This window comes from Nicotiana tomentosiformis, chromosome 11, assembly GCF_000390325.3.
Source record: "Nicotiana tomentosiformis chromosome 11, ASM39032v3, whole genome shotgun sequence".
Taxonomy (NCBI): Eukaryota; Viridiplantae; Streptophyta; class Magnoliopsida; order Solanales; family Solanaceae; genus Nicotiana; species Nicotiana tomentosiformis.
Genome location: NC_090822.1, coordinates 35,884,380 through 35,907,052, shown reverse-complemented (window position 1 = coordinate 35,907,052; position 22,673 = coordinate 35,884,380). Strand labels below are relative to the sequence as shown.

The window sequence follows — 22,673 nt, the reverse complement described above, 5'->3', positions numbered from 1 at the left end:
AGGAATGTCATGCATAAGCCCGAGATCTCGGGCAAGTTGGCCAAATGGATCATGGAGATTAGAAGGCACGATATCGAGTATTGACCCCGAACTACCATAAAATCTCAGATTTTGGCAAACTTCGTGGCCGACTTTATGTCGGCCTTAATACCCGAAGTAAAAAAGTAATTATTACTCACCTTGGGGTATAACTCAGGAATCTGGACCCTATTCATGGACGGTGCCTTCAAAGCGAAGGAGTACGAGCTCGGTATCGTGTTAAAGCCACATATAGGAAGCGTAATTAGGCAATCTATTAGAACTATAAAATTGATTAACATTGTAGCTGAGTATGAGGCCATGATTACAGGTCTTGAACTGGCTAAGAGCCTCGGGGCCGAAGTGATCGAATCCAAATCCGACTCCCTCCTTGTCGTAAATCAAGTCAATGGAACGTTCGATGGAAAAGAAGAACGGATGCGGAGGTACTGGGACAAATTGCAGGTGACCCTGCACCAATTCAAGGAATGTACTCTGCAGCATATACCCCGATATCAAAACAGTGAGGCCGATGCACTAGCCAACTTGGGATCGTTTGTCGACTCCAATGAATTCCGCTCAGGGGAAGTGGTACAACTAATGAACTCGGTGGCCAGAGAAGGTCACACTGAATTAAATTCAACAAGTTTGACTTGGAATTGGAGAAACAAATACATAGACTACATAAAGACAGGAAAATTGCCTTCGGATCCCAAGGAATCGAGAGCCTTGCACACCACAGCTGCCAGATTTAGCTTAGTCGAAGGGGAATTGTTCAGGAGATCCTTCTTTGGCACACTGGCCAGATGCTTAGAGCTGGGAGAGACTGAATACGCCATGAGAGAAGTTCACGAGGGAACTTGCGGGAACCATTCGGGGGCAGAATCCTTAGTTTGGAAGCTAATCAGAGCCGACTACTACTGAAATGAAATGGAGAAGGATGCGAAAGACTTCGTGTGAAAATGCAACGAGTGCCAAAGACACGCCTCGATGATTCATCAACCGGGAGAGATGTTGCACCCGGTCTTGTCACCATGGCCATTTATGAAGTGGGGAATGGACATCGTCGCCCCCCTGCCATGGGTGCCCGGTAAAGTCCAATACATGCTATTCATGATCGATTATTTTTCCAAATGGGTCGAGGCCCAGGCATTCGAGAAGTTCTGGGAAAAAGAAGTCATCGACTTTATCTGGGATTACATAATCTGTCAATTTGGGATACCGACCAAGATCATGTGCGACAACGGAAAGCAATTCATCAGCAGCAAGGTAAGTAAGTTTTTTGAAGACCACAAGATCAAGAAGATACTATCAACACCTTACCAACCTAGTGAGAATGAGCAAGAAGAATCAATGAAAACAACCATACTCCAAAACCTGAAAAAGAGGCTGACCGATTCGAAAGGAAAGTGGAAAGAAATCTTGCCCAAAGTCATGTGGTCATATCGTACGACTTCTAAGTCGAGTACCGGAGCGACCCCATTCTCTCTGGTCTATGAAGCAAAAGCCTTAATACTGGTTGAGGTAGGGTAACCAAGCCTCAGGCTCCAGTATACTATCGAAGAGTCAAACAGTGAGGCCATGGCCACGATCTTCGAATTAATGGATGAAAGGCGGGAAGCTGCCCTTGTCTGGTTGGCTGCAAAGAAGCAACGAGTAGGAGGTACTACAACCGAAGAGCTAACCTCCGACATAATCAAGTCGGGGACTTGGTATTGAGAAAGGTAACACTACACACCAGGAACCCGAAAGAAGGGGAAATGGGCCTGAATTGGGAAGGACTGTATCGAGTCGTCGGAATAACCGGCAAAGTATAAACTCGAATTGGGAAACGGTGTTCAACTACCGAACAATTGGAACGTGGCACACTTAAAGCGGTACTACTTCTAAGGTACAAATTTAATTCCTTTTACATTTTTACATTACGAACTAACATATGCAGGTACTCGGCCAGGGGCGGATTATTAAGTCTGAAAGCACGTGTTGCACTCTTTTTCTCTTGAACCGATTTTGTCCCAAGGCAGATTTTTCGGCAAGGTTTTTAACGAGGCAATAGTAAAATATGCTTCCTTAGATTTGAAGATCGGCCTTAAACCGAAATTGAAGATCGTTTGCACCAAACCAACAGTATCCGAGCCCTCACAAGTTCAGCCTCGAATACTGGGGGCCATTACCCCTAGATAAGATCTTTAGCAAGAGAAAACAAAATTTTATATGTCAAAATCCAAAGCTTGGTGGTTAGGATTCATTGTAAGGGTCAAACGGTCATGCGAACTGTGCCCATATAGTCCACTCTAGCCACGGCACAAGGCTTATGCGCCTTCGATCATGTACCTTACGTATTAAACAATAAAAGAAATCTTTGCTTCCCCTATACTTTATTACTGTGCAGTTCACTTCTCTGATCCTGGATCCTAAAGCCCACGGGCTACCCGTACTCGGGGACTATCGACCGATAAAAATTCGGACGACCCGGGCTACCGATTCCCAGAGGCACCAAGCCTATTAGGTAGTTCATGAATATTAAAGGCTACAGCTGCCCTAAAAACAGCTCGGAGATGTACAAATTCCGAACTCAGAAAGTAAGTCCCTTACATAAAATCGAAACCTATTAAAAGGTTACCCTCAGGAAAAACATCATCTAAGACATTTAAGCATCTTAAAAGCCTTCGATTCTATTGAAATCTCGAAGCCACGAGTAACCTGGAGTTTCCATCGAAGTCGGGCCTCATTCGGACCTCCGAAGAACGGATACTATAGATTACATTTGATTTTATGCTAAGGCATTTAAAACAATGCGCAAATAAAAAAATTGCAAATAGATGCTGGAAAGTAAAGATATGGTATTGCCAAAAGGGGAAAATTTTATATATTAAAAAAATATTTATAAAGGCATGATAAAACGAACTCAAAACAAACAAAAAATAAAATATACATGGAAAAACTAAAACCGAACTAAGGCATTTACGCCTGGTCTTCACCGAGGTTCGACTCATCACCAGAATAGTCGGAACCCTCAGAGCCTTCGATACTTCTAGTCTCATAGAGTTCCTTTGCCTCGGCCTCAAGTCTCTTGGCTTCCTCAATCTCGGCGGACATGTCAAAACCTTGGGCATGGATCTCCTCGAGGGTCTCTCTTCGGGATAGCCGTTTTTGCATACTCAGTCTTCAACTTGGACCTCAGCAAGCCTCGACTATCTCCACATTAGCCTTATATTGGGTCAGCATTTCCTCGACGTCAGAGGAATCAATAGAAAATGCCTCCAACTTGGACCTCAGCGCGTTATATTCTTGGCCGAGGGCATCCCGTTCCATGATGGCTAAGTTCAGTTGTGCCCGGAGTTCATCATTTAGCCGAGACCACTTATCGAACTTGTCTTTTGCCACCCGGAGGTTATCCTTGACTGGTGCCAGCTCCACTTTTGCAGCCTTTTTTTCCGAGGCCAACAGGTCCATCCTTCCATGCTGTGCCTCGGTGTGGCCTTGACCTCATCAATCTCGGCCCGAAGCTGGTCAATCAGGTCTACCTTCTCTTGGACCTGCGAATTTGCATTGTTAGTCACCACAAGTAGCTTCTCATTTTTAGCCTCAAAGATCCTCACCTTCTCGACCAGGTTGGCGTGCTCCAGCTTTACAGACAAGGCCTCCTTCTGAGCCTTTTCCAGCTCGGCTCGGAGAATTTGGAGGTCCATGAGAGCCTCATCTTGTTGTTCACTGAGAGCCATGTACATGTCCTTCTTCCATACTTGCTCTTTGAGCTCGAACTCGATATGGCTGATCTCCAAGCGGGACCGAAGGAAGCTTTCATGATGAAGCACTGAAGCCTGAAAAATAACAAAGTCATTACAACATATTCAAAACTAAGCAAGATTCGCAAGGGGTACGAAGAGTACCCGGTTCAGCGCATGTTGTGCCTCGTTGAAGAGGCTCGATATGCTTAATTCATTCATCTTTGTCTGGTCCTCCTCGATGACCAGGTAACGAAGGTATTTGGCTAGGCCCACCAGAGCGGACAGGGCCCGAGCATCCGCTTGGATAGTAAGAACGACCGCTAGGGGTAGGGAACTGCTTCACTAGTTTCGGGCTCTATCTCCGCTCGCCCGATCCCGATGGCATGTCCTTTTTTGGGACCTCCAAGTGACCAAGCACAGAAAAGTCCTCAAACGCGGCCATGTCCATGCCGTCTCTATTGATTTCTCTTTGTCCGCTTGAACCTCTTCGAGAATGGACTTAGTATAGGAAGGCATCTCCACGATGTCATTGACACCAGCTACCTCCTTCGGTACAGGAGCTACTTCTCGGGAGGTCGCGACCTCTGTCTATCCCTCTGGTTCCCAAACTAGAGGGGGATCGACCTTGTGATCACCTTTATCGGTCGCCGCCTACTCCCCCTCATTGAGGGTCAACTCATGAGCAATGAACTCAAGGTCGTCATCCTCGGGATAATCCTTGAGCCGGTAGAGGGAATAATAGTCTAGTACCATGGATTTAGTGCTCTTTTTGCTTTTCCGGACCCGGGCGGTCACCTTCTTCTTCTTCACCTTGGCGTCCGGGGAGCCTGAGGACTTCCTCTTCTTCTTCTTCTTTTTCTTTTCCTCCTTTGCAGCAGCCCCGGGCTTTCCCGAAGAGAAGGGTTCGGCGAGTGAGGATAGATCCCCGTCCTTATCCAACGGCCTGAGCTCGGTGGTCTTGGGCAAAATTGTAAAAAGGAAGAAAACTTAGCGATTTATAAGTCAAGTGTATGAATGTGATCATTCGGGAGAGAGCCTCACCATGGGAACGGGCCTCCCACTTGCTCTTAGAGAGCTTGCGCCATGCGCTCGAAGTAAGACATTTGTTTGCAGATCCCCTCAATCCACTCCTTGAAGTAAGAGACTGCATTAGGAACCTGGGCAGCAGCTACATAACGACAAACATAGGCAATTAGAAAAAGAATAAAAGGGAATTCCAAATACTCGAGAAGGAAAAGACTTACGGGAGGCGTTTCACTTTTCCGGGAACAGTAGAAATTCAAAGGGGTGAGGTATTCAGTCTTCACTCGAACGAACCTTCCCTGCCAACCTCGATCTCGGTCCTCATCAATGCTTGAGAATAGAGCCTTACTTGCTCGGTGAACGAGCTTGATCAACTCTCCTTGGAAGATTCGGGGACTGTATAGATGAAGCAGATGGACAAAGGTGAACTGATGAGCTTCGGTGTTGTTTACGAAGTGTCGATAGAAGATTACGTTCCTCGAAAAGGATGGGTGAATCTGCCCAAGGCAGACCTCATACCTTTTGCAGAAATCGAGGACTATGGGGTCCACTGGGGAGTGCATGAAGGGGTAAGTATAAACACTTAGGTACCTCCTCACATGAGTAGTGATGTCTTCGTTGGGCCCGGGGATGACCACCTCCTTGCCCTCCCAGTTACAGTCTACCCAAATTGTGGGTAGTGTCCTCCTTGCCTCGGTCCTGTTGACTGGAGGCCTTCTCGATGTTAAAGTCATTCTCGATGGAGCAGCCCCTAGGGATAAAGCTCTTCAAAGGAGGCTCATGGGCCACCTCAGGAATGGCCACCTCGGCGTCTGTGGCCAGGTTGGAAGATGAATGGGCGGTTTGCTGAGGCACGAATTTGGAAGTTTTCGCCATCGGATTATAGGAATATGAAGGTTTGAAGAAAATATATGAAGATTTGAAGATGGGATAAAGATATGAAGGTCTGGGTTGAAGATTCAAAGAAAATGTATGAAGATTTGAAGATCTAAGGAGCAATGTATGAAGATTTGAAGAAGCTAAAGGTAAGTAGAGGAGTCGAGTGTAAATCGAAAAGCTCTGAAATCGGAAAGTAGAGAAGTGAAAAAGGGGTCGGAGCTTTTATAGCGGAAGGACAATCAATGTGTGACGTTTCAATAGTGGTAAAAAAATAGTTAAAAGAAAATAGTTAACCACCCGTATTATCCACTAAAATGGATTGGATAATGAACTTTATAAAAACGGGTCAAATATGGATAAGAACTATATTATCCATTTAAAAAATGGATAACCAATGGGTAATCAATGGATAACTAATGAGTTTAACTTTTACATTTGTAAAGCCTCAAATTGGGGGTTTCTCAAGTTTGGAAGACTAGGAATTCTCCCAAAAGTAATCATATTCAAGAAGTCATAGATAATATGGTTACCCATATTATCCACTGGTTAACCCGTTTTTTATCCGTATTAAATATGGGTCGGGTCAGATAATTTATTCGTTTTTTATTACATGTTTTCGACCCGAACCATATCTGACCCGACCCCCCGTTTGCCACTTCTATGTTTCACATTCAAGGATAGTCAGTCGGTGGCTGACACGTGTCCGAAGTCAGAACTACGCAATTGATGGGACGTTTCATTGACCCATCATCTCGGTTGTAACATACGAATGAAGGAACCGGGGTTCATTTATCGCTTCCTGTCGTTTCGATAAATCTACTCTCTGAAAAATAAGGGGACTATCTGTATACGGGCAAACTCGGGGGCAATGTCTACCCTGATTCCCCGATGAGAGAACGAAGGGGAAGCACGGATCCGCCGGAATGAATCGAGGTCAGAGACCCTTCGTATCGAGACCCAGGAAGAGTGAACGATATATCCGACACCGAACATGGTAAAGTGATGCGCCCCGGGCCAAGTATAAGTTCTAGACCTCGGGAGACACGATGAACGGTTATGCATGACGGATAGAGGGTTGTAATGCTCGCCCTCAACCGAGTATCACGGCGCGAAACTCGCTCGATATCGATTATGGATCAACAATTACCGGGAAAAGAAGATTTTTACCTTTTTTAGACTTATATTAGGATTGAAACTCTCCTACTATATAAAGGAAAAAATTTTCTTTAGTCTGACACATTGTAACATGCAATTCAAAGCAATAAAGGTTTACTTTTGTCTTCTAGCTACTGTTAAAGACATTATTCACTTGTTCTGTCCTTTATTCGTGACTGGACTTGAACCGAGGATCCAATCGAGGGCGAGCTCATTATTCAATCTAAGATCAGTCCCGATCTTAACATTGCGATTGGTTTGATCGTTTATTTCATCTTTAATTCATTTATCTGTTACTCTTAATTATTTGTGTTGAATTGAACCACATATCCTTTAAACCACGTACAAATTTAATTATTACCCAAATTTTGAGGTATACAGAGTCATAACCATAATAGGAATGAGTAGTGGAAGTTTTGGACATAATTGAGAAGTGTAATGGAACACTCTTGAGGAGTTATGGACATCTACCATTAGATAATCTATCTGGCTTTGTCTACAGTTTATGATGAATTGGTGAAATGAAGATGTCTGATTATTTAGCCTAAAAGGCTAGTGATATCAATAGAACATTACTCTCCATGTCTGAAATCACCAAAGTAATGCTAGGTTTCCTCAAGTCCAAGTCCATTTATGTCCTCAATTCCCTTTATTCTCATATTGTCAATTCCGTAACGCTGCCATCTCTCTTTTTACAATGTTGCATCATGTTCTGTAGATATTCAAAACAAGGCTGATGATACTGGCAATCAATTCAATGAGTGGACTAAAAAGAAGACAAATGGTCTCATGAAAGAGGTTATTCCTCGTGATGAAAAAGTGGACAAGACGATAAGGCTCATCTTGAGGTAAATGAAAAAGGAACTGAACCTGCATTGATTACTGCTGGACTGCTTATTCTCTCCTACAGGATTGAGGAGGAAATAAACTTTGTTGCTGACCATCCATTCTTGTCCCTTATATGAGACGAATTTACTGGTGTGATGTTATTCATAAGGAGCGTGTTTAATCCACAAGCCGGTTACTCACAGAAGCAACAAAGTATATGTTTGAAAAGAATGAATCCCAATCGTGAATCTCGTTATCTGTCCTCTTGCGATAGACCTTGCTTTTTAATATATTTCGACATTGCCTTTTAATATATTTCGACCTTGCTTTTTAATATATTTCTTTGAATGTACATTATTTCATTTAAGCTAAATTTTCTTTTGTCTTTTTGATATGACTAGTCCGTACATATTCTATGTTATTTCTTATACACATCCCCACAATAGAAATAGTAATAGTTAAAAGTTCATTAAAAAATATCAAAACTCCTTTCTAGATATATAAGATCCCCTTCCCACACCGCAACACTTGTGTGTGTGTATATATATACGCGCACACACTTGTATTGCCAAAAAATACCATTGTACATTTTTAACGTCTTATGGGATTATCCGTAGTACTAAATTTGATAGCGAGTAAGAGGCCATGGTTTGGTTTGTAGCGGGTTGTTATAAAAATTTTGGCATGGAATTACTATTAGCTTAGTGAAAGACGCTTCATTCTGTTTGAAAACAAAATTAAGAATTCTCATTTGGTGCGTTACTATACGATAGCATGGATGACTCGGGTAAATAATCTGAGTTTATCAAAGTAATCAATTGGCAATGACAACGATGCAAGCAACCCAGAGAAACTTTTCTATCTGCTTCAGGAAAACCCGACAAAAATAAACATGTATTCCCCCATTTGTTCCCCAACAAAACGCAGAAGAAGTTCGTGTATATAATTCTATTCTCAATCACCATATAAAGCTATTACAAGTAAAAACCCATTATGATACTACACGAGCTACAATAATGAAAACTGTAAACATAAACAAGGCTGAGACACAGCAGAAGAATTATACCTGAGTAAAACTATTACAAGTAAAACCTTACATAACATACGACTGCAAAACAGTTGCACCTCATTCAAAGAAATTAAGAAAAATTCTAGATTTTCACAGAAATTTGGTACATTACATAATAAGAATACATTCAACTGACACCACCTATATGCATTCGCACAACTGAGAGAGGGCAAGAACTGAAAAATCCTCTCAAGGAAGAGACTTTTCAAAACAATTTGCTTGCTGGTTAATTAAGCTGTTCGAGTCTGGAAATGCTTAAAACAGTCAACAAACATGTCATTGCATGAACTGTTATTAAACATAGCAAAGGGTAATTATAAATCTAATACAAACCCCCATGCATCTGGTTCTACAAATCTTTACCTTTTTTCCCTTTACTTTTTCTTTTTTTCCATGTTTGCCCAAAGGGATTCAAATTACAGAAGTTGAACAACACACACATCCAATACACAATACAAACTAACCTAAGAATACAGAATAACCTACTGATCTATCAAGCTACAGCTAGCTTTCAAAGGGTGAATAATTCAAGTGCATCAAGCGAAATCATTGCACGCAAACCTGCAAAATTAAGCTCAATTAAGACCATCAGCTCAACAGAACCATCTGATCAACATGGCCTATGAGCCACACAAGAATAAACAAGACAGCCACTAATTCAAGGGTACTTGCTAATCATTTGTGCATTTGGTGCAATGTGTAAACTGCACTGCAATAGTTTGCTCGGGACTCCCTTTATTCTTTAGGCAAAATTTTCATTGTGAATTCAGCACAACACCTTCTCTTGATTATTACCTTTCCTTTTTATTCATATGGCAGAGCTCGCTAAGGATAGTTCATGAAGCTCACTGAGCATCCATTCTTCACCAGTTTGACCTCCGAGGACTATTGCTCTAGTTCCTCCAACAATACATGTGCTATGTCCCCAAGCAAATCTTGGAGGCCGACCAGGTACATTCAATATCCTCCATGTAGGCTTCTCTTCTGTTGGATCCAAAATGTAGAGCTGAGATGCTGAGTGAAGACCAGCAACGGACCCACCAAAGACCAGAATTCTGCCACCAGGGAGACTTACTGCCACGTGATCAAGCCTTGGTGGAGGAGCAACGCCTCCAGGATTTCCGGCACCAGGCATTCCACTTCCTGTAACACATCTCCAGCATGGTTCTTCCTCGCTGAGATCCATGGTAAATACATCACTTGATCGAAAACGCAGAGGACCGCTCTTGGCAAGACCCCCAAACATAAGTATTTTCCTGCCTCCATAAACAGACAGCGTGTGGCCCAAACGAGAAGGTGGAGTCCACGTCACCGGTATCTCACGCCACACAGGCTTCTCTATAGACAGATCAAGCAGGAAAGTATCACTTAGAAGCACACCAGAATCTGCACAACCACCAGAGACTATCAACTTGGTACCATCCAAGGTACAGGAGCTGTGCCAAGATCTTGGAAGCGGAGGCGCCAAACTAGAGATTTCACGCCAAGTTGGTTGTTTGGCATCCAAATCCAGCACAAAGACATCATTCAGGAGGCCCTGCCTTCCACAGCCTCCAAACACAACAAGATGAGATCCATTCACACAAGAGAGTGTGTGCCCCCAACGTCCAGGAGGAGGAGAGCTGACTTTGACATATTTCCACTCTGGATTGCTGGAATTCAAGTCCAATACAAAAGTATCATTCATTGGTTGCATGTTGACCCCCTCTCCACCAAAGAGTACAACACGGTTCCCTACTGCACATGCACTGAAGTTGCAACGTGAAGGTTCAACAGCACCTCCAACAGTTAGCTTCCTCCATGCTGCCGCTTCTAGAGTAGTTAATTCTCTAGCCAATCTACCCCAACCCAATCTTTTAGCTCCCGGCACCGTCTCTAACACACGAGTTGTTTCACTACCCCATGCATTTTGACAGACCATTCGCCAAAGATCTTCATTTTTTGTGAGCTCATAAAGTCTTCTAGAAACAGAACCAACAGACGCAATATCTCTCGGGGTTAACCGTGAAAGAATCTTGAGGGCTAGGACTTCATCACTCAACTGCAATATACCACAAAACCCACGACTGATAGTGCGGTTTCCTTCTGAGACTGGTCCACTAGAAGAAAGGCTAGAACGGTACTTATCCAGTAGTTTTGTAGGCTCCTTTACCAAGGATCCTGGAAGTGGACCCAAGTCAATATTTACTTCCTTGAAGAACTGAATACCAATAATGTGAGTTATCGCTTCATCATCCCCATATATAGGGGTCATACGCAGTCTATTCATCAAAGGAGATCCATCTTTTCTAAAGTTTAACAATTCACCTTGAAATTCAATCCCTTGGTCAATGCATCTTCTAATTTCTGCTACTACAGTTGAGTCCACAAGAGGATGCCTTCGTTTGGCGTACGGGCCTCTACATTGCAAGAAGCGACTGCCCAGAAGAAAAAAATAGCGTAAGAATGAGTGTTATGTGAACAGGGGTTATAAAAGATAAAGCAGGCACAAAATAAACACTCGGGTCATTTGCTTTAGTAAGAAGTTATAAAGGGATTGAAATATATGGATTAGTTATGTTGGTATTGTAATGCAGAGATTATTTTTCATCGAGCGTTTGGTTCGTTGTATTAAAACTCAGAAATACAATGTATAACTTGGACTTGTATTTGGTCTAAAAATGTATAAACTTTTGTTTACAATTATACCCTTGAACTTGTGTAGGGCTTTTCTATTTCATTTAATTGGATTAAAGAATAATCAACACCCCGCTATATTTATATTAACAATGTCCTTGGTCACGACCAGAGAATTCTCCGCCAGCCCATTTTGGGAAAAAACGAAAAGAAGAGTTAAGGTTCGAGAATCATGGCTTTCTTCTTCGCCAAATTCTTTTGCCTTCCATTTCTACCCCTATGTTTCTTCTAAGCTTCTCACCTTTGAGAATTCATCTACTGCCCCAAATTAGATTGAAAATCCAGATTCAAGTTTTTAAAATTGCGACAGAATAGTAGACAATGGAAACCCTATTTCACTTCTTTCTCCACTACCCGTTGCCATGCCCCCTCCTCTCCATTAGGATGAAATGGAAGCGATCCAGAAAGTAGCTGTATTTAGTTATGCAACAACAGGTGGTCTCCGTGTTCTAAATTGTTCTATTTGTATCTTTATGGTGAATAGATAAAATCCCAACTGCATATTCTTGTACTTCTTGCATTTCTCACTAAATTATCGTACAGTTAAATCACAGATAGTTCATCAACAAAAAATATATAGGTATTAGCTATACCAAAATTGAAGTGGTAACCAAACGTAGTATAAATCCAATACAGATTTATATACATGGATTATTTGCCTAATACTTGTAACCAAACGTACCCTCAGTCCTTTCACAACTATGAAGAGACACCACATTTACTGAGAAAAGTAGAAATAATCAGTCAGAATTTAAGACGATTCACTGTATAGCTGCATTCGGCATTCCACGTGGACATCTGAATCATGACGTTAACAGCTGCTTATAATGTACACTGATAGCACTAAGCAAGTGACTCAGAATCCTACAACCCTTTTGATTTCCAACACATACCTCTTCCCCAACACTTTTCTCTTCTTTCATTTACTAAAAGATGTTCCTTTTCCCTGTTTTCTTTATGACAACTTCCTTTATTTTCTTTTTCTTTTATTTTATGTGCTGCTGGCATTTGGAGGGCTGCAGTTAATTGTATTATTGCAGAAAAAGAAAAGACAATTATCATCCAAATACACAAGAAAGTGAAGTTGTTGTTGCACACAAGAAAGCCCACGTCTTCGTAGCAGAAAATCAGTTTGGGGAATGATAACCATAAAGATAATTAAGCTTTACCTGATTCAGGTTCTTAAGAAAATAGATGAAGCAAGATGCAACAGAGTTGGTTTTCAACAGGATAATCTGTGGCAAACTGGGAATAGAAGAAGATTTTAAATATAAAGGCAGTTCCAAACAAAAAACTTCTTCACACTTTCTAGATCCTCACTGACCCTGCCTCAGCACTCATCCACATACCATTTCATAGTTCCCAACATTAACGTACTTAATCCTATTTTTGTAAGATTAGTGTGAATATGTCCTCATTCCTCTCATCCTAAATACTACCGTGTCTACCCACCCTTAAAAGAGGAAAATCGAAGTGACCAAGAAAATGGGAAAATAGAAAACATGTCATAATGTAACACTGAAACCTAAAGATTAGTAACGTAAACACCACCAGTCTTATACATCTATTTTCTGCAACAACTAAAACTTTAGCAAAACACGCAAGTTATGGGTTAGTGTTCTTTTCTAGATAAGCTTTATAGATCAGTACCTTTTTGATTGGTTTTATGGATCACTATTCTCATGTAACAAATCGATGGCTAAGTCAACTAGACCCATATTATCTTTTAATATCAGGTGAAGACCAGTCCTTGTTTCATTTGACACCCATAGGAATATTTCCAATATATGTCAAACCAGTTAGGAGGTTATAATTCAGAAGGAAAAAGTTCATCAACTGTTAAGAACCATTTATTTGCTTTTGGAAACAATCAAACAGGAGAAATTTGAACTTATTTCAGTTCACTCCGGCACCCCAAGAGAAATCGCATAAGAAAATTTTAGGAATGTGAGGATGTAAAAACTATCCTTTGAACGATTGATCAAGATCACTACTGACACAGCTGCAGTTTCAACAAGGGCTTAGTCTTAGTGAATAGTTAGCTACCCTAGCCCAACTTGTCTCAGGCTCAACTTAGCTCAACATTAACAGAAGGCCCCAACGCCATTTGAACCAAGCTCAAGGCAAAGATATCAACTAACCTGTTATATCTTTCAAAAGTGTCCATCAACCTTGCTCTCTCTCCCTGACAACAACATGGTCATGGTTTACACCATTTAAGAACACCAGAGGACTCAACGACGAGTTGACCAAGTTTGACTGAAGGTTGGAAAGGGTTTGACACATTTGACCAAGACATTGAATAAGTTCACTAGCTCTTGAACTTCTGAAATTATTATTATAATGACCAAATCACTTGTGTCACATGGCCACCCTTCTTGGGTCACACAGTCTACGAAATTATTTAGGATCTACTTTATATTTGGGCTTGGCCCATTACCTTGCCATAGAAAGAGTAAGTCTTTCAGGTTAGGGTTTAATTTATGATGTTTTGATGACGAATTCTCTTATGAGAGAACCCTTTTGTGGAATTCACCTTTATATCTTCAATTGAACCTCAACTCAGATTCTTCTAGCAAGTTTTCAATGTATGAGTTTACTTTTCTTCCTCCTTCGGATTAAACCTTGTATCTGAATGCTAATTAGTGGGTTTCAAGTTACTTTGCATGTGGTTAGCTAATTGCTTCATTAGCTTGGTTCCTCCATTCTTTCTTCCCCAAATTTGGATTAGGTCATTAGATTGTGATTACAAGGAATCAAGTCTCCAATTACTTGATAGTGTCATTTCTAATCTAATTGGTCTTATCCTACCTATCATTTATCTTTATGTTCTTCATTTTCAAAGGCATTCTTGAGGGTTGTTAGGTTCTCCATCAATTTGCTTGAAACACCGTGAGATTATTTTCCATCGTCAATTGGTATCAAGCAAGAGCGGTGAGTTTAAGAGAGTAAATAATATGATCTTGAGTGCAAATACTTGGGTAATACATGTAAGTGACTAACTTGTGAAGTCCTTCTTGATGCTAACCAATTTTATTTGTTTTAACGCACGTCTTTTACAGATTCAAGGAAGTTAGGAGGTACGTGTTTTTATGGAGTTGGGAGGAGTAAAGCAATAAGCAAGAAAGTATACTCCACAATGATTATAAAGGACGATACCTATTTGTGTGGATGGCCATGGAGTTGAAAGGTGGGGATATAATAGTGAGGATTCAAATAGATCATGAGATGACTCTAATTAAGAATGTTATTCTCATGAGTTACACTTGAGGAGCAAGGAAGAAGTAACATCAATGAGTAAACATTGAGGAGGGTAAAGAACGTACATTTAAGGAATAGCTTGAATATAGTAAGAGCACAAATGAGAAGATGGAATGGCCCAAGAAACATGTGATAAAAGAATCAAAGGGAAAATTTCTTGAAACAAATGCTTAGCCGTGGTAAGTCTCCCAAATCACGAGTTGAAGACAAGTCATTGAAGATTGATGTGAAAGGTTCTTCAAATGATTCTAGAGGCATCCTTGGCAACTACAAAGAAACTTATGCTACAACAAAAGTACCCCATCCCAAGCTTCTAATGTGACGAAGGTAAATATAAAGCTCATAGGGAAAGATCAAGGTAACTTGGCTACACTAAATATTTTTTCTTGTGACAATGCTTTTCAAAGTGTGCCCTGTAATTAATTGGAGAATGAAGCTTCCTTATGTGTGAGTAGTTCATTTAAAGGTGTGGATTCTAATCATGATAAATGTGGTATTGACTCATTGGGAATATTTACATGTGATTCCACTTGTGAAGTTGTATTTACTTGAGGATGAGATTGACTTATGTGTTGATGTAACTCCATTGGAAAAAGATGATTCTTTTGTAAAGGAGGTATTAAGGAACCAAGAGAAATTAAGGACCAAGAGTAAATAATCAAAGGTGATTTTCTTTTGTAGAAAGCCATATTTTGGTGTAGGTTCTTTACTTTTTGGTATACGACTTGTATACGGGGTTTTCTCATTATTTACCTTATCAAAAAAAAATTAAGGAACCAAGTGTAGGTAATCTAAGGCGATGTTAATGTTGCATATGGCTGCTTGGTTGAAAAAGGAATTGAGAAAGATAAGGACGTAAATGAAGGGTTGATGATTAGAAGAGTCTTAGGGTGAAGAAGAAGAATTGACACAAAGACACAATATTTCTACACTAGGTGTAGGATTTGGTGAAGAGTGTGCGCTTTGGTAGCTGATGGAACTGATTGTGACAATTTAATAAGTGCAACCTTGGTGAAGGAGATGAACTTTAAGAACTTCCAAATCAAATGTAATGTTGCCACTAAACCTGCGCAGATTACTGCCACTGAATTTAGTTCAATCCATCGCCAGGTTACACTCCAACACTAATTCCCACGATCCAATCATACACCCTATTGAGATATTCCCTCCGTTTATGTGAATCTATTTGACTTGGCATATAGTTTAACAAAGAAATAAAGACCGTTGGAGGTTGAGATAATAAACAAACTGTAACATTTGTGTGGCTCAAATTCTTTTGAAACTTGTGGTCTTAAACATGTCATAGTACTTGTTAAATTGCATTAGGGTAGGATGTCTACATCACACCCTTGGGTTGCGACCCTGCGTGAATGCAGGATGCCTTGTGCACCAGGCTGCCCTTTTTTTTGTTTCCAAAAGAAAAGGGTTAATGCAAAATCAAAACAAACACGGTTGGCACTAAATTTTGCTATGAGTTGAAAACATAGAAGAACTTCCCTTGTGCTCAAAAAAACATCAGAAGTTATGCATTGCCCCTCAATTTTTCCATTTGGGTTCTCAACCATCCACTAGATCTAGACAGGACTCAAAAACTTTATCCGCAATATTAAAGAAATTTTGAGGTCTAAGCAGCACCTAGAAAATACACAAGCACTTCATCCAATCTCCACTCTGCCTAGGATGAACTTTAACCAAAGATAAGTTACAAACCAGCAACTTTAGCAGCCAGAACTACAATTTAGAAAAAAATGATTGCCCTATCCTAGATACGGAAAAAATAGCATTAACAAGGGGAATCATTATTTTTCTCTGTTTCTTTGGGGGTGGGGCCGAGGCATGGTGGTGGGAAATTTGCTTGGTTAATGTTTTCAAGGATAAACCAACTTCTAAGTCATTTAATCCCCCAAAATGACATTTCCTTCTAGGATTCGTATATGAACTGATTTTAGAATGTTGTAAATCAAGAATATTATAGGTTTCCCTTTTCTGCAGTCACAACATGAAGACAAATACTTAGGCTGCAAACATGTAATAAAATCCAAAAATGAGAGGATAGCTCCATTTTTTGCATTTTATGTGGTGATCAATATTTTTGCTAATTGCCACAAGATATATACAGACCATCTAGAGGAGTTATGCTTTTGATGAATAAGCACATCTTCAAGTGTGTAATTGCCATTAGAACAACTAAAATTTATCAAGATTTAGGCCAAAATGTACTTCTACCATAAGCTCAATGTTGGAGATTTGGAAGTTGCCGTTGGGCCTAAATTTAATCATTATTTCAAAAGACAGTCTCCCATATTAAAGTATAAATTTCAATTTGATGTTACTTCTGTTAAATGACAACATAAGTGCTTAACGACTTAGAGGAACAACTTAATTATAGTTTCTTCATTCTTTTATCCAAATAATTATTATTTGTGTCTATAGCTGCATTTTCTTGCCTTAAATTTCTATTTTTTTATTTTTCTTCATTGATGTTTTTCTTCGCTAAAGCCCAAGTTTTAGTTGCACTTTGCGCTTAAAGCTTCAGCACCATTGGCACTTCTTTATGCTTTTCGCTTTTGATTACTCTGACTTACAATTGTTAAAGTCCTGAACTTTTAGAGCTGCCCAGCACCTGAAATAAATGTCTAAGGATATGATCCAACTATGAATTGTGCCTCAAGGTTCACTTGCCTTGTAGAGACCTTTTTAAGGACCATCACAAGCCTATGATTCTTCAGGATATGGAAATACAAAGAATGGAATCAGACATTGAAACACTCCACAATGGAATCAGGCATTGAAACACTCCCACAAAGGTAAAGGTATTTTTCAATTTCCCTTTGCCATTGATCAGCATTGGTGTTCCATTTTCTTCTGTTGCATTTTCCCTTGAATTCCCAAATGTGACAATACCAGGTCTTCACTAGTCCCATCATTTCTCTAATGCCTGTTTGGCCAAGCTTCTCCAATTCTAGAAGCACTTTTTTTTTAAGTATTTTTTTTTTCAAAGTTGAAGTGTTTGACCAAGCTTTGGAAGAAAAAAAAGTGCTTTTTAGGAGAAGCAGAAAAAAAGTAACTTCTCTCCAAAAGCACTTTTTTTGAAAAGTACTTTTGAAATAAATACACTTCGAAGCAGTTTTTAAAAGCTTGGTCAAACACTAATTGCTGCTCAGAAATGCTTTTCAAATTAATTAGCCAAATACAAACTGCTTCTCAGCAAAAGTACTTTTGAGAAAAAGCACTTCTCAAAATAAGCTTATTTTTGCAGTTTGGCCAAACGGACTATAAGTCAAAAGATGTAAGCGGCTATTGCTTCAAGATAGAACACCTAGTACACCTTTCTATGAAAATACTTAGTTCATCAAAAAACACCTAGTACACCTTTGTACTAGATTTTACTTTCCAAATTCCAATATAAAAAAAGGACGACATAATAACAAATCTGGGTTCCTACCTACATCACAACCTCCCCCCCCCCCCAAACCGGTCGATTCGTTGTAACAAAGGTATAAACCAAAAAAAAAAGGTTAACTAAAAGTTAAGTCAGTCCGCACAGTAATAGCTGGTAAACGCCATGGAACCTATAGTTCTCTCTTTTAAGCATACAAGTAGACTTTACTTATCTACTGAAGAAAAAAAAAGCATAATAATTTGCATAGCGTTCTCCTAATGACCTAATCTTTCTCCGCTTTAGAATCAAGCAGTAGAAATTAACTACATCTGACTCAACTGGTTTATCAATCCTTGCCGAAACAAACACAACCTAAATTATCATTCCCATAACTTGATACATTTGTCATGCTTTAATTCAATCGCTTGAAATTTAACTGCACATATAATAGATTAAGTTGAAAATTTGCAGCTAAACATTTAGTCTAAGACGCTAAATTTATATTATGCATTAACAAAAACTAACTACAATGGGCACCAAACCATAAAAGTCACTGATGCACGCTACAATATGCATATTGTAACTAGCTCCCAAGGGTCAATGAAGTGGGATAAGAACCATGAAGTCTCAAGTTCAGATCCCAAGCAGTCAAATAACCATTTGCCTAGGCCTTGGTGGGCTGTGCTGGTGGGGAGGTAGGCATGGTCACCACCGTCAATAAAAAAAATGTATATCCTAACTTAATCTGGTATCAGTAGGTTTTAGTAGCTATAATTCCCTATAAGCTTGATTAAAATGAAGTTTTAACAAACAAAATTCTGAAAATCAAAGAGAAAAAAACAAATATACAACAAACTATGAAGCTATAGATAATTATACTTAAAAGTACACAAAGTAGAAAAACAAAAAAATTACCAGTTGCGGCCAAGGACTTCTTCAGCACGGTAACCAGTGACCATCTCAAAGACAGAATTGACATATATAATCGGATGGTCGGGCTCTAAAGCATCGGTCACAACAAAACCACAGGGCGCCGGTTGCAGAAGCGAGTCAATAGGGAAAGGCAAGGCCGCACCGCCACCACTCAACATAAACCCTAGCTTCTCCCCATCCTCATCTAAATCGTCCTCGACCTCTTCCTCAATCACATCATCATCTTCTCCGCTCAAATCCGAGTTACTGTCCCACTCCATCGCGCCTATATATCTTCTTTTTCTTCTTTACCCCATGGTCGGATTTTGAATTTGAACTCGAATTCGAATGCAAATGCTGCTTTTTAGAAAAAACACCAATTTTGAAAGGAGAATTACGGTTCGATTACGTTTTAGGGTTTTTGCTTGAGCTATGGGCAAGGAAATAAAATGAGTGGTTGGCGAAATTGTGTGAAATTTTTAAAGGGAAAGAAATTAGGAAAACAGAGCGATCCACACAGAGAGGGTTTATTGAGAAGGAAGCATGTGCAAGGCGTGTATTCACCGCTTTTGGATGATATCGGCTGGTGTGGTTGTGTGGGTGTGTGTAGGGGTGGAAAAACAAAAGATCTTTGGGTATTCCATGGTTTTTGGGATTTTTGTGTTATCTTAGCTTACCGAATACGCCCTTCGTCCTATTCTACCTCCCATTATTACTTTAAAATTTAATTTGTGCCTATATATATATACACATAAAATATTTATAAAGTAAAATGTAATAATTGAATAATTAAAAATTAAATTTCATTACCCACCCCCTCTCTCTGCCATTAACACAGCCGCCCCGCACCACCGCCGGCAACCCAAGGTAAGGTACCCATCCTTAATCTCTCCTCCCGTCTTCCTCTTTTCTTCCTCTTTCTCTCTCTCTCTTTTCCCCTCCTTCCCGTCTTTCTCTCTTTTCTTTCTCCACCGCAACTGGCCGGAGTTCAGCCCCGGAAACCTTGAATCTCGGTGCTTCTCCCCTTTCTATTTCTCTCCCCCCTCGCCTCCTGCGTTTGTGTGGGGAAACACCGGCTGAGTCCGTCAAGACCAGGCGTAGATCCCGTCACGCGCCGACACATGAGATTCTTGCCAGGTGGTTTTACGGCGTGTGCGTCTCCTCTCAGTGATCGAAGCTCAAGAACGACCGCTCCAGGTGTCTTGGATTGTCCCTTCCAGCCAGTTCATCGCGACCCATCCTCGCCGGTCAAATTTCGTCAACTTCAGGGGCTGTCATCCTATCGCTCCTCTCTTGTCCTGGTATTTTGATTTTGATATTCTAGCTAAATTGTATCATCTTGTCCTGTTATTTTGATACTTTGATATTATAGATTAATTGTCTCTTCCATTTTTGTTCTTGAATCTTTACTTAAGTGTTGGCCCTAGCAGTGTCAAATTAGTTGCACTAGTGATAGCTTTGCCTACGTGTTTTATATTGCTCTCTACCTGTTTATAGTTGTCTTTTGAATCTTTATTTAGTATATCCCATAGTAGCTTTGCCCATTTTATCTGTGACATCTAGTTGTTTTTTGTCAATATTAGTTGGAGATTATATTTAGATTATTCATTTTATTTTTGTCGCTTGTTTTCGGGGTAGTGTTTGCGTAATGTCTCTTAGATTATAATGGTTTTGGTGAACGATGGTAGGGTAAGGTCTTGTCCTCGGGGGTGTCCTGGCAGGGGAGGGGGTAAGGAGGTAAGAGGGCTAAGGGAGCTTCCAGATTGAGAATGAGGTCTTGGAACATAGGAACTTTGACTGGAAAGTCTATAGAGTTAGCGAGAATTCTCGAAAAAAGGAAAATTAATATAGTTTGTATACAAGAGACTAGATGGGTAGGAGACAAGGCGCGGGATGTGGGTAAGTTCAAACTATGGTATTCTGGGAGGGCGAGGGGCAAGAACTGGGTAGGTATCTTAGTTGATGAGGACCTCTGTGATCTAGTGGTGGAGGTTAGGAGGGTGAACGACAGGCTGATGACTATTAAGATAGTTGTTGGAGGATTTATTTCAAACATAATCAGTGCGTACGCACCTTAAGCAGTCTTGGACGAGGAATTCAAAAGGCGTTTATGGGAGGATTTGGATGAGATAGTGTGTGGTATCCCGCATACTGAGGATCTTTTCATAAGAGGAGATTTCAACGGCCATATTGGAGCGACGTCTTGGGGGTATGATGATGTGCATGGTGGTTTCGGTTTTGGAGATAGGAACAGAGGAGGAACTTCTCTGTTAGACTTTGCTAAAGCGTTTGATTTGGTGATAGCAAACTCGAGTTTCCCGAAGAAGGTGGAATACTTGGTAACCTTCCGGAGCTCGGTGGCCATGACTCAAATTTATTATCGTCTTTGCAAGAAGTCCGATAGAGGTCTTTGAATGGATTGCAAAGTCATCCCGAGTGAGAACCTCACGACCCTTCATAGGCTCCTGGTCATGGACCTTGAGATCACGAGGAAGAGAAGGAAGAGGGCGGTGTATAGCCAACCAAGGATCAAGTGGGGAGCCTTGACAGAAGCTAAAGCGCATGAGTTGGTAGTTAAGTTGATGACTAGGGGGCTTGGAGGAGTAGCGGGGATGCAAGTGCTATGTGTACCTCGACTGCGCGGTGCATTAGGGAAGTCACTAGAGAGGTATTAGGGATCTCGAAAGGTTACTCTGGTGGACACAGAGGAGACTGGTGGTGTAATAGAGAGGTGCAAGGAAAAGTGAAGACCAAGAAAGCGACATATCTAAAGCTAGTAGAAAGTGTAGACGAGGAGGAGAGAATGGTGAATAAGGAGCAATATAAGTTAGCTAAGAAGGAGGCGAAATTAGCAGTTACGGCGGCCAAGACTACAACTTTTGATCGTTTGTATGAAGAACTCGAGGGCCGAGGTGGGGATAAGAGGTTGTTCAGGTTAGCCAAGATGATAGAAAGGAACGCTCGTGACTTGGATCAAGTGAAGTGCATCAAGGACGAAGAAGGTAGAGTTTTGTTGGATGGGGGGCTTATCCATCAGAGATGGCAGACCTACTTCTATAGTCTCTTGAACGAGGATGGGCACAGGAACATTGTATTGGGTGATTTGGAATTTTTCGGGAGCCGTTGCGACTTTGGGTATTGTAGGCAGAGTAGAGTTGAGGAGGTTGAGGGGGAAATGCGTAAGATAAGCAGGGGCAAAGCGATCGGGCTGGATGAAATCCCGGTGGAGTTTTGGAAAAGTGTGGGCAAGGTGGGCTTAGAGTGGCTCACTAGGTTATTTAATGCCATCTTTAGAACGAATAAGATGCCCGAGAAGTGGATGTGGAGCACAATGGTTCCTTTATACAAGAAAAGGGTGATATCCGAAATTGCAATAACTATCGGGGTATCAAGCTGCTTAGCCATACTATGAAAGTCTTGGAAAGGGTGGTGAAGCTAAGGGTGAGGAGGAGTGTGTCTATTTCCGAGAACCACTTCGGGTTTATGCCGAGGTGCTTGACTACAGAGGCCATTCACATTGTTAGGAGTTTGATGGAGCAGTATAGGGATAGGAAGAGGGACTAACATATGGTGTTCATCGACTTAGAAAAGGCGTACGATAATATCTCGAGGAAGGTTTTGTGGAGATGTTTGGAGGCTAGAGGTGTACTTGTTGCCTACATTAGGATGATTTGGGACATGTATGATGGAGAAAAGACCCCAGTGAGGATGGTGGGAGGGGACTCAGACCATTTTTCGG

General features: G+C 40.8%; 3 protein-coding genes across 4 annotated transcripts; 2 read left to right on the top strand and 1 right to left on the bottom strand.

The window, feature by feature from the left end:
- Positions 1-213: 213 nt before the first annotated feature.
- On the top strand, positions 214-942 carry LOC138901258 (uncharacterized). The gene has a single exon (XM_070189008.1). It carries the CDS (start codon positions 214-216, stop codon positions 940-942), a length of 729 nt encoding a protein of 242 aa, XP_070045109.1.
- Positions 943-8,955: 8,013 nt separating this feature from the next.
- LOC104112017 (adagio protein 1) lies at positions 8,956-19,432 on the bottom strand. Of its 2 annotated transcripts, XM_009621841.4 has the most exons (3): positions 18,938-19,432; positions 9,499-11,120; positions 8,956-9,264 (listed from the first exon to the last, which is right to left on the bottom strand). In XM_009621841.4, the coding sequence occupies exons 1-2, from the start codon at positions 19,213-19,215 to the stop codon at positions 9,512-9,514; spliced, it is 1,887 nt and encodes a 628-aa protein (XP_009620136.1). In that variant the 5' UTR covers positions 19,216-19,432; the 3' UTR covers positions 8,956-9,264; positions 9,499-9,511. The 2 variants fall into 2 exon arrangements, with proteins under 2 accessions (XP_009620136.1, XP_009620135.1); XM_009621840.4 differs by having other exon boundaries at positions 8,956-11,120.
- Positions 19,433-21,557: 2,125 nt separating this feature from the next.
- On the top strand, positions 21,558-22,346 carry LOC138901257 (uncharacterized). Its single transcript, XM_070189007.1, has one exon. It carries the CDS (start codon positions 21,558-21,560, stop codon positions 22,344-22,346), a length of 789 nt encoding a protein of 262 aa, XP_070045108.1.
- Positions 22,347-22,673: the final 327 nt, after the last annotated feature.

What these genes read in the sequence shown, in the direction of transcription:
- LOC138901258 (XM_070189008.1), top strand. Translation starts at nt 214, where the DNA reads ATGGACGGTGCCTTCAAAGCGAAGGAGTACGAGCTCGGTATCGTGTTA.
- LOC104112017 (XM_009621840.4), bottom strand. Translation starts at nt 19,215, where the DNA reads ATGGAGTGGGACAGTAACTCGGATTTGAGCGGAGAAGATGATGATGTG. An exon ending in GAAGTCCTTGGCCGCAACTG is followed by an intron (nt 11,121 to 18,937) that starts GTAATTTTTTTG and finishes TCTTCTGGGCAG; the next exon opens with TCGCTTCTTGCAATGTAGAG.
- LOC138901257 (XM_070189007.1), top strand. Translation starts at nt 21,558, where the DNA reads ATGTGTACCTCGACTGCGCGGTGCATTAGGGAAGTCACTAGAGAGGTA.